The sequence below is a fragment of the Pholis gunnellus genome, assembly GCF_910591455.1.
Source record: "Pholis gunnellus genome assembly, chromosome: 10".
Classification (NCBI taxonomy): domain Eukaryota; kingdom Metazoa; phylum Chordata; class Actinopteri; order Perciformes; family Pholidae; genus Pholis; species Pholis gunnellus.
In genome coordinates, this window is record NC_136537.1 from 21463568 (window position 1) to 21477278 (window position 13711).

The 13711-nt window shown below is 40.4% G+C and overlaps 1 protein-coding gene across 1 annotated transcript in view; it reads left to right on the plus strand.

The window, feature by feature from the left end:
• Positions 1–2018: 2018 nt before the first annotated feature.
• The window catches only part of rxfp1 (relaxin family peptide receptor 1), a gene marked incomplete at both ends in the record, with an annotated part of 39726 nt that continues 28033 nt past the window's right edge, over positions 2019–13711 (plus strand). The window contains 2 exons of the mRNA XM_079167556.1: positions 2019–2061; positions 6298–6435. Of these exons, the coding sequence (XP_079023682.1) occupies positions 2019–2061; positions 6298–6435 (181 nt within the window). The remainder of the gene's footprint in view (positions 2062–6297; positions 6436–13711) is intronic.

Below are 13711 nucleotides of genomic sequence, written 5' to 3' on the forward strand. Positions count from 1 at the left end.
TTTGCACATACAAGGAATTCAGCTTATTTTGATTGATGCGTGGACATGATTATATGAGAAGCCTAAAAAAAGCCCTGTATAAATGCAGTCCTTCTACCATTTGGATACTTCACTAAGAGAGCACCAGCTGTGTCTGGAAATGTCAAGTGTGTGAGTGAATCAAAACAGTCAAGTTGCACGCCCTGAGCTGAAAGACACAAAAGTGCTCCATAGAGTGGTACTAAATATTGATCGATGCAGCTTTAAACCCCAAAGCATTTTCAACCTTTCCATGGTTGCACTAGTTAGATATTATGTTAGCAGAAATAATGATAAGATGAGCCAATACACACTGGGGTTTTTAGGCATGGATCACCCTGCCTGTCAGAATAAAGCTCCTGCTTGGGATCAAGTCTTTTATTTGAACACATATATAAACTGACAACATCCTCTGGACTTTCTCTGCTGCTTACAACTTTGAAGATTGAAATTGTATAGAACTGGAGGGAAATCTCTCAAGAAATCATGCCAGGATTGTTTTATTCTATTTGAAAAATAAAACGTGACAGCAGGTTTGCAGCAATTGTAGAGGTTGTTTACAATGCTTGTAAATGCATCAGTTCTCTAATATGGGGAGAGGTCCCTTTTACATATCATCTGCAGGGTTGACACACTGCACCTTGAGAGTTTACTGCCGACAAAAGGCATCTAATGAACGCAAATCAGCAGAGCGTGAGTTAGAATTAAATGAGTCAGAGAAGCAATTTCACATGGCGTGCTCTAAAAAGATAAAAGTAGACCGCGAAAACAGAGCTTAAACAGACTGTTATTTGTTCATTCATCCTGCAGGCGCTATACAAAACCACTCTGTCTCATATGTTCGGAGATAAAGCGCCAATGAGAAACGCCACTAAAAGACCAAACATAAATCTTTTGAGCAAACATACCCACTCCAATCTGAACTGATGGCAAGATGTTAACATGTGTAGAGATTGTTTCTTATAAAGTTGTCTGAGACCGTTATGATGTGAAATGGATTTAACAAAAGAGAAGAACAAAATCATTTTCATTCATTTTTCTCAAATCAAGCACTTTCTTGTTATTTTTTGTGTATTTTATTTTATATGGAGCCCTTATTTTACTTGAAATGAGAGAACAGTTATTTATGTATTTCTATGTATTATTTAGAATCCATCCAGTTAATGATTGTAAAAATATAATTGATGTGTACTTTCTTTATTTGATTTGACAGTTGTTGACTACACAGAGACGTCACTATAGGCTCCTTGAATATATATATATATATATATATATATATATATATATATATATATATATGGAACTAAATAGTGCAAATTACATACTATAGTATTGTTGGCGACTGTGGCTGAGTGAAGAGCAGGGCCGTTTTTCAATCAGGGGGTTGGCGGTTCAAACCCCGGCTCTAGCGCTACTGGTTGCATGTCGATGTCCATGAGCAAAACACTTAACCTCAACAATTGCTCCCGTAGCTGTGCCAACGGTGTGACAGCGTCTGAATTGTAAGTCGCTTTGGATAAAAGCGTCAGCTAAATGACTGTAATGTAATGTTCCGGACCTTTGCACGAGGATATTTTCTCAAAATGGACATTCAATTTTAATTGAATGCCCCTGCTTTAATGCCTTGATTTCCCTCCTCTGCAGAGTCCCAGATAGATTCCTCCCCCTCTCTGTTCTCTCACTCCCACCCCTCCACGCGCTGCACCTGTGCTGTCGCTGCTTCTCGCGCGTCACACGATGCCAACTTATTCATTAGACCTTCCTCTCGGTCGGACTGGGCGCAGACCGAGTCGACCTTGCGAAGCGGCCACGGGTTCTCCGCGTTCTCCTCCTGCAGCCGCTTTGTCTTATCTGCACGTGTTTATCACACAACGGAAAAGTTTTTAATTTGTACGCGCCGGTTCCCAATTTTGGACGATCAGCTCAGGACATCGCGTCTCCCTCTTTTCCACCATCACCACAACAACCTATTGATTTTCACAAAAACTTCAAGAGGGACCATGCACGTTTATGTGGCTGTGGTACTCGCTTATGGAGTGTCGGGTAAGTTCAGCAACGTCTCTTGATGACAAATGTAGAACTCGTTGAAGCTTCAATCTCTGCCTTTTTAAAAAGCCAACGCGCACAATCTGTGCTGTCTGTTCTGGTTGCTCACAATGTGTTGAACAATTGGTTTTCAAAGAAGTAGCCTTGCAGGTTATCAGAGCGACTTAACATTATATCTGCCCCGATGACGAAAAGAAAGCGTGGGAGATTACGAGAGATTTATTTTAAGATTGCGAGATAAATATAGTTTTTGTTGGGTTTTCTTAAACTAATGTGAAGTTCATGTGGCGCAAAATGAGCTCTTTGTGTTTTTATCACCTCTGTATTTTATGTGAGTTAGTACTGGGGCTCTCGTTTTGTCTGCAGTATATTTCTGAGCAGTGCATCCATCACACTGTAACAGTTAATTAAGTGAGCTGTCACCAGTCGCTGTCCAGTAGTGCTGCGCGCATCCTCTAAATAGGGCAGGGTTGCAGGTCTGTGTGATGCCCAGAGGACCACAGGTATCCACACACTGAACTGACAGTAATCTGACCCTTTTGCAAATATTTGCTGGGTCAGAACTCCTCACCAAGAGCCGTTCAGGTCAAAATAATGCTTGTATTTCACAGAGCAGGATCTTTAATCCACTGTGTGGATTTGGTATTATAAAGCACATCAGTTAACTCCATAAGATATGCTATGAAGGAATCCTGAGCAAAGATAGAGTCACAATGATTTTATTGGGGTGAATTTGAAGATATGTGCTCTAATCTTAAGTGATAATTGCATTCTTTCGTTTGGCTGCAGACCAGTTTTGCTTTGTGCATTGAGGTGCACAATGCTTATGCACTCATGATACTGTAAGGCTCTGGTGGTCGAGGCAGGAATCTGCTGCATGACTGCTTGCATTCTAGCCAGAACCATGCACCCAAGATCTGTGGAGAAAAAAAGCAATGAATGAAAGCTGTAACGGGGCCACACTGTGTGTCACCTTGTGAAAAATGTATCTCCTGCAGCGAACAATTAAGATCCAGAAGCTCACAGAGCAATGCCCTAAATATCTCTCGGATCCCGACTCGCAGCCAGCCTGCCATAAGGGGCTGTTGAGCCTGTGGTTTTTTGTGATGCACCTGTCACTGCTGGCTCTAGTCGGTCCTTTTCAGCTTCTGTTTGTTACACTGAGCCTATTGAATCAGTAGCAGAGGCAGTCGGTGAGACCGAGTTATCTGAGTGGCCACTCAAGCAAATCATTGTTTCCATCCATTTAGTGTGGAAAACCTCATGAAGAGCAACTGAGGAGGGAACCTTCATCCTGTACGGCCAGACATGCAGACAACAGATGGCATCTGTACAGAATGATCAGCATCATGCTTGTTGGTAGTTAGCTGGCCATCAGCTGTCGTGTGTTTGGGTGCAACTTTTAACTGAAGATGCAAAGCATTTGATTAGGTGTCTTTGTCGGCACTAGTCATCACCATAGACCCAACAGTAAAGGAACTGAAATATCAAGCCGGTAGGCCAACAGCAACCGTCAGCCAAAGGTCAGCATGGTGTGTCAGAGCCAAGCAAATAGACTCTTTTAAGTTCAGCGGGTTATTTGAAATGTAAACGACACTTGCGTTGTCTCAGGTGGACTGAATATTTATGTCTTGACCTTGCAAGCAACTACAACAATATTGGTATTTGAACTGCAGTGCTTCAAATGTCTGCAGTGTGCTGTATGGGAATACTCTGCATAATGACACAGTATCACTAAAGCAATATAGACGACATAAGGCGTGATAGGAATATGTTTACATATTTATATAATCCGTACTGCACCTGGAGTACGTTCTTGTGATATATTTTGTGATATATTTTCTTTATCATGCTGAGAAACGGGGGAAGTTAAATGCCAACTGCTGCACAGTGATCCAAGACATCCTTTGTCATTTCTAGTCTTATCTTTATGGTCTCCTCTGTCACCCTTAACTACAGTAAGTCTGGGAGAAATGACCAAAACCTTCTATCCCAAAATAGGTCATTTTATATCTCAATAACTATATCTATGACGATATAGCATGTTTTCTGATAATACGATACATGGTTTTATATATTGTGTCAATTAAATGCTTGAGAAAATAAAAGAGCTGAGTGTTTTCTCATTTATTTAAGATCTTTACTGCTAAATAATCAGATTTTCTTTGAAATTTTAGTTAGCATATTATCAATTTAGAATACATAATTATGTTTCACTGTATCTTAATATATATGTTTTAATCACAATATCATTTCATTGAATTGAATTTCTTGCAGGCTACATATTTGCACATATTGTTTTAATGACGACATATTTTTGTCATAGCTGCTGCTTTTTCCTTCTTTTCTCCCCTAGTCATTCAAATATCAACTCTTTCCTTGTGCTCGTGTATTATGTGATCGCAGAACAGCCATCTTCTGCGATGGAGTGTCTTAGACTGAAATCGTTTTGCATGTTGATGTAGTGGCAGGCGTCATGAATCCCACGCATGAGAGGATGTGTGGTTCGAAAAAAGAATTTCATATTTGTTAATAATTAACAAGTGTGTACTCCAGGAAATGGTGATTTCTTCTCCTTTTGTTTCAGAAACTAGACCTCTTAAAATGTGCTTTTCCATCTGGCGTGGAGACAGAGTTGTCGTGGTGCCGTTCATTATTAAGCGAGCCTACTGTCAGGTGGGAGCTTCACAGTTAAGTCTCTGCACTTAACTGTGACATCACCATAGTAAATATGATGCATGTCTAAAGCAAAGCTAAGATCTCTTGTGCTGTAATTCATCATCATATCCTTTATAAGAACAAATAGTCTGAGAGTATAGCAATTAGAGTAGTCTTATTATTTTACAGTTTTGTGACAAATGTTAAAAGGTGTGACCCATTCTCTAGAAAGCACAACAGATACTGTACTTTCTTTAGGCGTCTCAAGAAGTTTGGTATGAGCACCAAAACTCTAGGGAACCTTTATCGCTGTACCATGGAGAGTGTTTGGCAACCTGACTGTTCAGGACTGCAGATTGCCAATGAACTGCCACAACTTCATAACAGCGGCTTAAGACGTCAGTTACCTTTACTTCCTAATTATGGACAAAAGGCGAGAAAATGTGAGAGGTCTTGTTGAGACATAATGACATGATAAATCAATATTTTAGCATGGAGTCAAGTGCCTAGTAGATAATGAGGTGAACCATAAATGATATTCCCTTCTTAATTGGTTCCAGAGCGGAGATGCCAGATAGATGAAATATGTATAATCTGCAGCCGGCTTGTCGTCGTCCTGTATTTTGAACCACAGGCATGATGAGGCAGATACACTATGGCACATGAATAAAGAATGTTAATAATCAAGACATGGGTGAGATGAGGGAATGATTCATTTCCTCTTCCAGTTTCATGGCATATGAAGTATGTTTTACATTCACCATATATGTCAGTCTGTATTGTTTGTTTGATGTCGCGGCATGATGTTATGGCTGCAAGTAGCCATACAACGGCTTCTATATTCTTTATTGACATTGAAGGGCCTTGTCTCACCATGTTGAGAGGCAATCAAAACTCTCCCAATTTCCTATCATGCCCCTTTCAAAAGAAACATCAACTCATGAATTGTACAAAGAACAGCTCTCTGTGATTAAAACCTTTGATGTGGGTTTAGACAAATGGATACAAAAGCTTCCTTAATGAGATGCAGAAAGTCCTCATGAGTCTGTTTAGAAAACGTCCTATTTTACTGCTGCAGGGTCTGACAGAGGGACCAGTGGAGCAGCGAGGTAAAGCCCTGCTCCTGGCCGGAGGAGGAGATGCTGCTGCTGGGAACTGAGCTCTCCTCCTCCTGCTGCCGGAGCTTCCAACTGCAGGTTGGAAGCAGCAGCGAAGCCGGATGTGGGTCTGTCAGCGGTGGGCTGGTTTCTGCTGGAGGCCTTGCTGGAGTCTGAGCTGAAGGGCTTTCTGGTGAACCGGCATGATTTCATCTGAATTTGCGTGTAATCTGACCCGGTGGCACCAAATAATTACTATGTGGGAATAGCCAATCTTCTCGCTGATGGTCGGGTTTACTTATGTAGGTCATACAGAGGCATCAGTATTACATTGACACTGTTTCATAACCAGTAAAAAGTTTCTCACAGTAACTTTAACTCATATCTTTTAAGGGCTCTCAATGTGTCTCTAATAAAGACCTGTGGCAGAAATGCTACATTCTTAATCATACTCTTGGATTTTCTGCTTTGTTTATAGCACTCAATATCACAGAGGAGAAGGCGGCATGCCCCCTTGGATATTTCCCCTGTGGCAACCTGACGATGTGCCTCCCTCAGGTCCTGCATTGCAACGGCATCGATGACTGTGGAAATCAGGCAGATGAGGAGAACTGTGGTAATTAATTGTTTCTAGAACAAATGTTTGTTTGTGCTGTTTCCCCTCATGCCTACAGCTGCTTTACCAGAGCTGTGGGACGCGTATCGCAAATAATAGAATGAAAACCAAAGTTTGTAATGGATTAAATCTAGTAACTTTGCACAAAATCCAATCCAATTCTGAGTTAGTAAATTATCACACACACACACAACCCCACTACAAATTTGTAGTTATTAGTTCTGTTGGGAGACATTTCCTTTGTTTAATGGCCATAAAAGAGATGGATGCCAAGAGAGGTTTTGTGTTTTGGAAGTCTACTCTCCCCCCCGAGGGGTTGACTTTGACTCGTGTTGTTATTTCTGAGCGGAGTGTAACAAAGTATCTCAGAGGAGGAGGAGGAGCAGCATTATGAATTATCTTGAAGACAAAGCAAACATGTATTTAGTCGTGCTTGTCCAAATTTTTAAAAGGTAACATATATCATTTTAAAACCGTAGTATACTCACTAAATATAATATCTATACCACTCACGCCAGCAACAGTCCCGTTATATACTATCAATTGATTCTGGTCCCTGTCTACAGTGGTGATTGTTACACAGAGAATGTAGACATAAAACAAGAGTTAGTATGTTACTACTGCTTAAATAGCATGTTTAAGTAAGCCAGTTAGTTTGTTGGAATAGCAGGTACGTTTCGGGGGGGGGAGATAAATGAGCACCAGGGACTGAGCATTAATGATGGAGGGATGAAATTGAGCATATGATCGAATCGGGTCTGATGATATGCCAGGATTGTCGGGGTGCAGGAAACCCAGGGAGTGAGACTCTGCGTGGGGGGGGGCTTGTCTTGATGTGGCTGCATTGTTTCCCCTTTAGTTCCCGTTATGAGACTGTTGTGTTATTGTGTCAAAATGTCTGTATTATCAAGGCATTCGCATGACTGACGCAAGTCCTGTCGGCAGTGTTGGAGAGTCGGCTCCCAGTTAACGGTTCTAACAGCACAAACAACAACAACAGTGCTGACAGCGCTAATAGTGTTAACCTGAGGGGGAACAGCAAGGTGGGCGCTACACTTCCAACAGCGCTATGAGCTGTAATGAGCTAACCTTTGGGGGGCACGCTCACATGCACTAACATGCACTGGCTATGTAAAGAAAGTACAAAGAAGTTCAGAGTACAACACACACAGAGAGAAAAAGCTCAGGATGAAGTTACTCTTGATATTACAAATAGTTGTTTGTTGCTATATTAATGCTCCGAGTATGGTAAAGAGAACCTTTTAAGTTTAGTTAATACCACTAAAGATATGTCCCAGCAGACATAAAAACATATATATATATGATAAACTACTAATGTACATACAGTATACAGAGAAACCCTAACAGAGGCCCTCTTCATGCTGCATGCTCATGGATCAGTTTTTAAATATGCTAATTTGCCCAAGAGTTCTTTGCAGATCCAGTTTTGCAAACCCATTAATGCCTGCACCCACAAAGCTTACCCGACCCAACCTGTACCCATAGTTGAATAGGCTCAGAGCTGCTTGCTGGCACAGGCAGTATAAATAAAACCTTCGTGCATCCGGGTACTGTGAGGGCACACTACGGCCTGGTGAAAATAAATAAATGATAAGATCATGGTCCGTGTTTTCGATGCATGATGTTCACTTGTGGTTCTGTCTTGTCAGTAAATCCAGTGTCTTTTTTTTACACTGTGTGATTACCTTCATTGCTTATGCCTCAGTACCAGGAATTGGCAGCAGCTGTACTCTTCTACATGCTGGTGAGTTGTTATAAAAATATACAGTCTTATACCACAAATATAACAGGTAACACTTACAAAGGATCCTGTTATTGGGGCTTCCTCACCTCTGCTGATCCCCAGTTTGTGAAAACAGGCTCATCTATGACTGATTTCCTGAATTTATCTTGAGTAGGAGATAATTATTCAGGACTCCTGTGCTGAAACAAATTCCGCTCATGAAACAGCTGTCAAATTATAATAAATGTTATAAATTCCTCTGACTTCCTTCCGTTCCTCAGGCTCAATTTCGTCACCCTGCAGGAAGGTTTGTGATCTGATGTCAGCTTCGGTCCAGCAAGGGCTGGTCCTGTATGCAGTCTTTTTGACGTTGGAAGCATTTCACCGCCTTTTTATATCAACAGAAAAAAAAGTTTTGCATTGCTGGCTAATAACTTGTTATTAGACGTGTAGCTTGGTATTGTCTGTCTGACTAAACAAAGTTCTTACCTCCAGCAGCAGACAAAGCTGTAGTGACGCTCGCACGCAGAGAGGGAACAGAAGCGAACAGTTCATGTAGTCTTTTTATCATCCATGGATGTAACCTGTGGCATGAATATATGAATATTAACCCATGTTACACTCGCCAAGTTAAACTCCTTGCTTTCCTGATCAAAGCTTTCCCCGCAGCAGATAACACTGAATGTCAGCAAGTCCGTTTTTGAAAAGAAATGGGGGGGGGCAGCAGTTTTTAAGGGGAAAAAAGCTGTAAAATCACACTGTGCACCACCTGTCCAGTGTCAAACGGGCGACAAAGTTAGCAACTCGCTGGTGAACTCATTGAGCATTTAAGAGCTTAAGACTCTCCTTTTTCTCAAATCGAAAAAGGAGAGTTCATGTCGGACTTGTATTCATTTTGGGGGAACTGACATAATGACTGAATAATGAATAATGACTGAATAATGAAATAATGAAGAATGAATGATGATGAAATACGGAAGTAGTTTTTGGAATTGCTGGTTTTACCCTTAAGGGGAAGGTTAATTAAAAGGGGAAATAGCATGAATATAAATGTTGGTGGTGTAATATTATTTTATACAGAGTGTATTATAAATGTTGAGACCTTTTGGCATGTTAGCAAAGCATGCTAAATTTGAAGTGTGTATAGCTACAGGATCCTTTAGGCTCTTTAGATTTAAAACCTGATACCTTGCATCCCAATATGATTGCTTCATCAGCCAGAAAGTTGACAGAAGGATACTGTATCGCCAATCAGGCCGACAAGACACTGAGTGGATGTTATCCCTGCTGACGAGAGTGCAGTCGTCTTTGCTTACTACCTACAACTTTGCAAAACGGGGAAAAAAAACAAATGTAGATCATCGTCTACTTAATTCACAGCCGTCCCTATTATCAAATCTAAATAGCTTTTGTTAAAAACACTCCTCTAATGGTTTGGAGCACATTTAAAAGCATACCATTGTTAATGTCTGCTTTTTCACCCACAACAGTCCTTACATTACCTCGGTTCCTGCTGGATTCACCGTACTGTTTGGCATGCCTCCAACCGATAACAAACCGAAAGCCAACTGACCTTGTAGTTTGGGCAGATGCAGGAAGAGTCAGAGAGATGAAAGATTTTTTTATAAAACTGCAAACAAAACATGCTATAGCCTATTTTTGTGTATAGGTTTAAGCACCATAAACAGGTTGGTGTGGAAAATGAACCTATATTCCTCATCTGGCCTTTCGCTGTCAAGACTTTCACGAACACTTAAAGTGACTCTCTACAACCCTGTCAACCTCGCAGCACGTTAAAGCAGCAAGGGTCAGAAGGTGTAATGTGTGTCTCTGTGAGAGGTGTGATAATGTTGCGGTGTCTGCGCCTGCATCTGTGGGAGTGTGATAGTGTCCCCACTTTGATGAAAAGTACAAACAAGCGTAAACAAAGTTTCACAAAAGTAGATCAGAGGGAAAAGTTCTTAGTGGTTTAATTAATTCAGAGGGATCACTAATTGGATTGGATTGTGACTGGAAATGTCTCCGTTCAAGAGACAGATTTGTGAACAAAATGCAGGGCAAATAGTTGCTGAAGTGACTAGAAAACTGCTTTCCTTTTTTTATTGTAGCAGAGTCCAGGTATGTTCATTTGGTTACTTCATTTGCTGTATGGTGTATTTCTCCTGTAAAAAGCCATTTATTTACAGGAAACCATCTGTCTGGCAGACATGATACTATTCCTGCAGAGTTTGATAACAGAACGATGTTAAGCCTTCATATTCAAAATATTCCTCTGGGAATGTGTGCAAGCTAAATAACCAAAATTGAATTTCCAAAACTCGTTAATTCAGAGCAGCCTGCGGCAGATTAGATTGAATATCAAACGTCTTGCTCAAGTATACACCATTAGTGCAAATGGCTGTACATGTACCTAAGTATAGTCTCAGAGATTCTTGTTTTCTTCCACGTGACCCCTTCTGGCTCTTAAGAAGTTTAAAGTCTTTGTGGACCAGATTTTCAGGAAAGATAGTTTCTTTGATTCCTCGACATAACCTTTTTACTCTATTACTACTAAATAAATAGCATGAAACTAAAGTAAAAATGTTGTCTTTAGATGGTACCAGTCACAGGAAACGGCAAAATACTGCATCGCAGAGCACATCCTATATGTGTCTGTCTTGGTCTTGTTCTTCCTCTCTGCCCCGCTGCCCCGCACAGACTGACAAACTTGCACACAGAGTAACAACTAGTTATCTGGCTTTCTGTCAGCATGGCTCTCACTGCACTGACGGAGGTGAGGATCCACACCCACAGAGAGCATCTTGGTGCTGATCAGCTCCAGACTCTCATCCACTGATGGTACGAATTTCCATCTCCTGTTTTCTCCGCCTTCGAGTGTTTTTCTCTTTCTCGATGTTTGTAAGAGAGGGGAAGAGAGGGGAAAAAGTACTTTTTTTTTATCCAATACCATAAACATCAGTGCAGAGTTTTGCTTGACTGATGTGCAGGTGTAGAACTAATAGTTTGTTTGAATCACTTTCTTCCCATCATATTGCAGAAAAAAAAACTATTTCCCTTTACTAATCTCAAAAACACAATAAATCTGTGAAATGGATCAGAATGGAGATTAAAGCCGTTAGACTTGGCCCTTTCATGCGCCGGCTGTTGCCTCCCATTTGTTGGTGGGCTTCAGATGTGCAGTTTCAGATGAGCTGTGGCGTGATCGTACTCAGTGGCTTCCTCCACTTGCTCCACTTGCACTGGCACAGTTGGTCCCAAAAGATAAGAAGCTGTCACGGGCTGATTCCTCAACCAATGAGGGTAGCTTAGGACAGAAAGGATGAACTCAGAGATATCAACTGAAATGGATCCGCTAAAAACAAATTACTGTGAGACTGCAGAGTGAGACATGAACCTTTACAGACATGCACACTATATATCTCACATTATGTTAAAAGGGTTAGCCGGGTTATGAGCAGGTAAGCCTGCACTCAAGATATAGACCGTTTTTTCTACCGAGAACAAATAGCGTATTTAAACACATGTTCCTCCATGTGCTCAACAATGTTAATTTTGCTATGTTTCCCTGGAAACCCAGTAGGTAGCGGTTGCCATACTTACTGATTTAATCCTCACTACAGGAAGCCTGTACATTACAGCAGCACATCTAAGCTGGTTGTGTCTCATACGCTTTCCCCAAATAGCATACATCAAGACAATGATTGGGAACATGTGATTTGAAACATACCAAGCTGCCAAGATGATGGACTTATTCTGAGCCTGTCAACAATATTTTAGTTGGAGCAATGCATACTATAAAAAAAGTATCTGTTCCACACTGTTTTGTATAATGATGTTAGAATAAGCATCACAATTTAATACTAGAAAAGTTGACTCTGTAGAGTGCAGGTCTCCACCAGGTGTGTCTGGTCTGGGGACATGTTGGTGGGGAACAGGGAGTACAGGGCAGGCTGTGTGTCCAGCCTGTATGCGTGTCAATAATATGTCAGTAGGAAAAATGTTTTAAACATTAAAAAAGCCGTTGTAAATATTTCATGAGGAACGAATTGCATTAAACACATTTTAAGGCCTCGAGGATACACACTCCACATGGTACGTTTGAATTTTCTCTTTATTGATGAAGAGTGTGGCAAGTGTCATTTATCCATCTCCACACTGAACACATGAAGAAAATAAACGGAATGGCTACAGAATGTGAGTCCTCTAGTTTCATCACTTCTCAAAAATATGTTTTTATTATGTGCATGTGTCCAAGTAGCTTGTCCTACTCCCACAAGCGAGGCTGTTTTCTGTATTTGATTCCACTCTCCTGCACAAAATAACCATAGCAGACTGTCAAAATAAGCTTTTATTTGTCCCTCAATAAACTGAAGCAAGCGGCACAAACTGTCTGAGCCATATTGCAATATTTCCAATAAATCTTTCAGTGTGGCCAGAACTTTGTAAAAAAACCTGTATATATTCTATGAAGGACAGAATGTATTATATGCAGTTGTTTTTTTCGTCACTTCTCAGAATACTATCGCTACTTTTCTTTTATTTAAACTACCACAACAACAACTCTATTCCACGGCTACCTTTCAGTATAAACCTGCTTACAGGACTTGTTAGGTCAATTATATTACCATCCTAATTTTGATTAATGCGTCTTATTTCTACAGACCTTTTGTGATTTTGCTTTTACTAGTGCCTTTTCTAGAATATTCTTCCGTGTATGATTTATGTTAGTTTGTGCTCTTTGTAATGAGATATCTGTTCCTGCAAGAAACATTGCACAAGCCCCAAACCAAAGTAATGATCATAGTAAATAACCATCTAGGCCCCATAAAAGTTGCTTTTGAAAAAAGTTATTACGTTTTTAGAAAACATGAATTAATCATACAAATGCTGACTGACAGCAACATGTATGGGCCCTGTGGGTTTACATGGCATTTAGATTTAATGTCAGCTCGAATGTGCTCAGAAATGTCTGGGCATTATCTCATGTCTCTAGTTTTTGTAATGTTATAACTGATATCAAAAACTTCAGAAGATTACCAGCCATGGCTGACTATATATATATATATATATATATATATATATATATATATATAAATATATAGCTATCTCTAAGTCACCATTTTGGCTCAGGATTTGAAAGGCTTTAAAACACTCTATCAACATTAGCTGTCTGTCAGAGTTTGCAAGACATCAAAGCCAAAGATTCGGACATCTGAAAGATAAAATGCTGCTTTTACTCAGGGAATCACAAAGCAAAGAGTAGTTCACATAGGCTCACAGTGAGGAGGATAAAACAAGTGTGTTGTCTTCTGCAATGTCTCAACGATGGAAGCATTTTTGGAAAAGAAAAAAAGGAGAAAATAAAAGGATGATGCGATGGTCAGAGATGACGTCTGATCACCAAAAGGCTCCAGGTTTGATTGCAGCAAACAGGGTTTAAAGGAACAGTGTAGAAATGTAATATAATATTATTAAGAACGTTTTCTTTGGTGTTTAGTCACCTGAAAAGGAGAATCGTTGTTTTCGTTACCT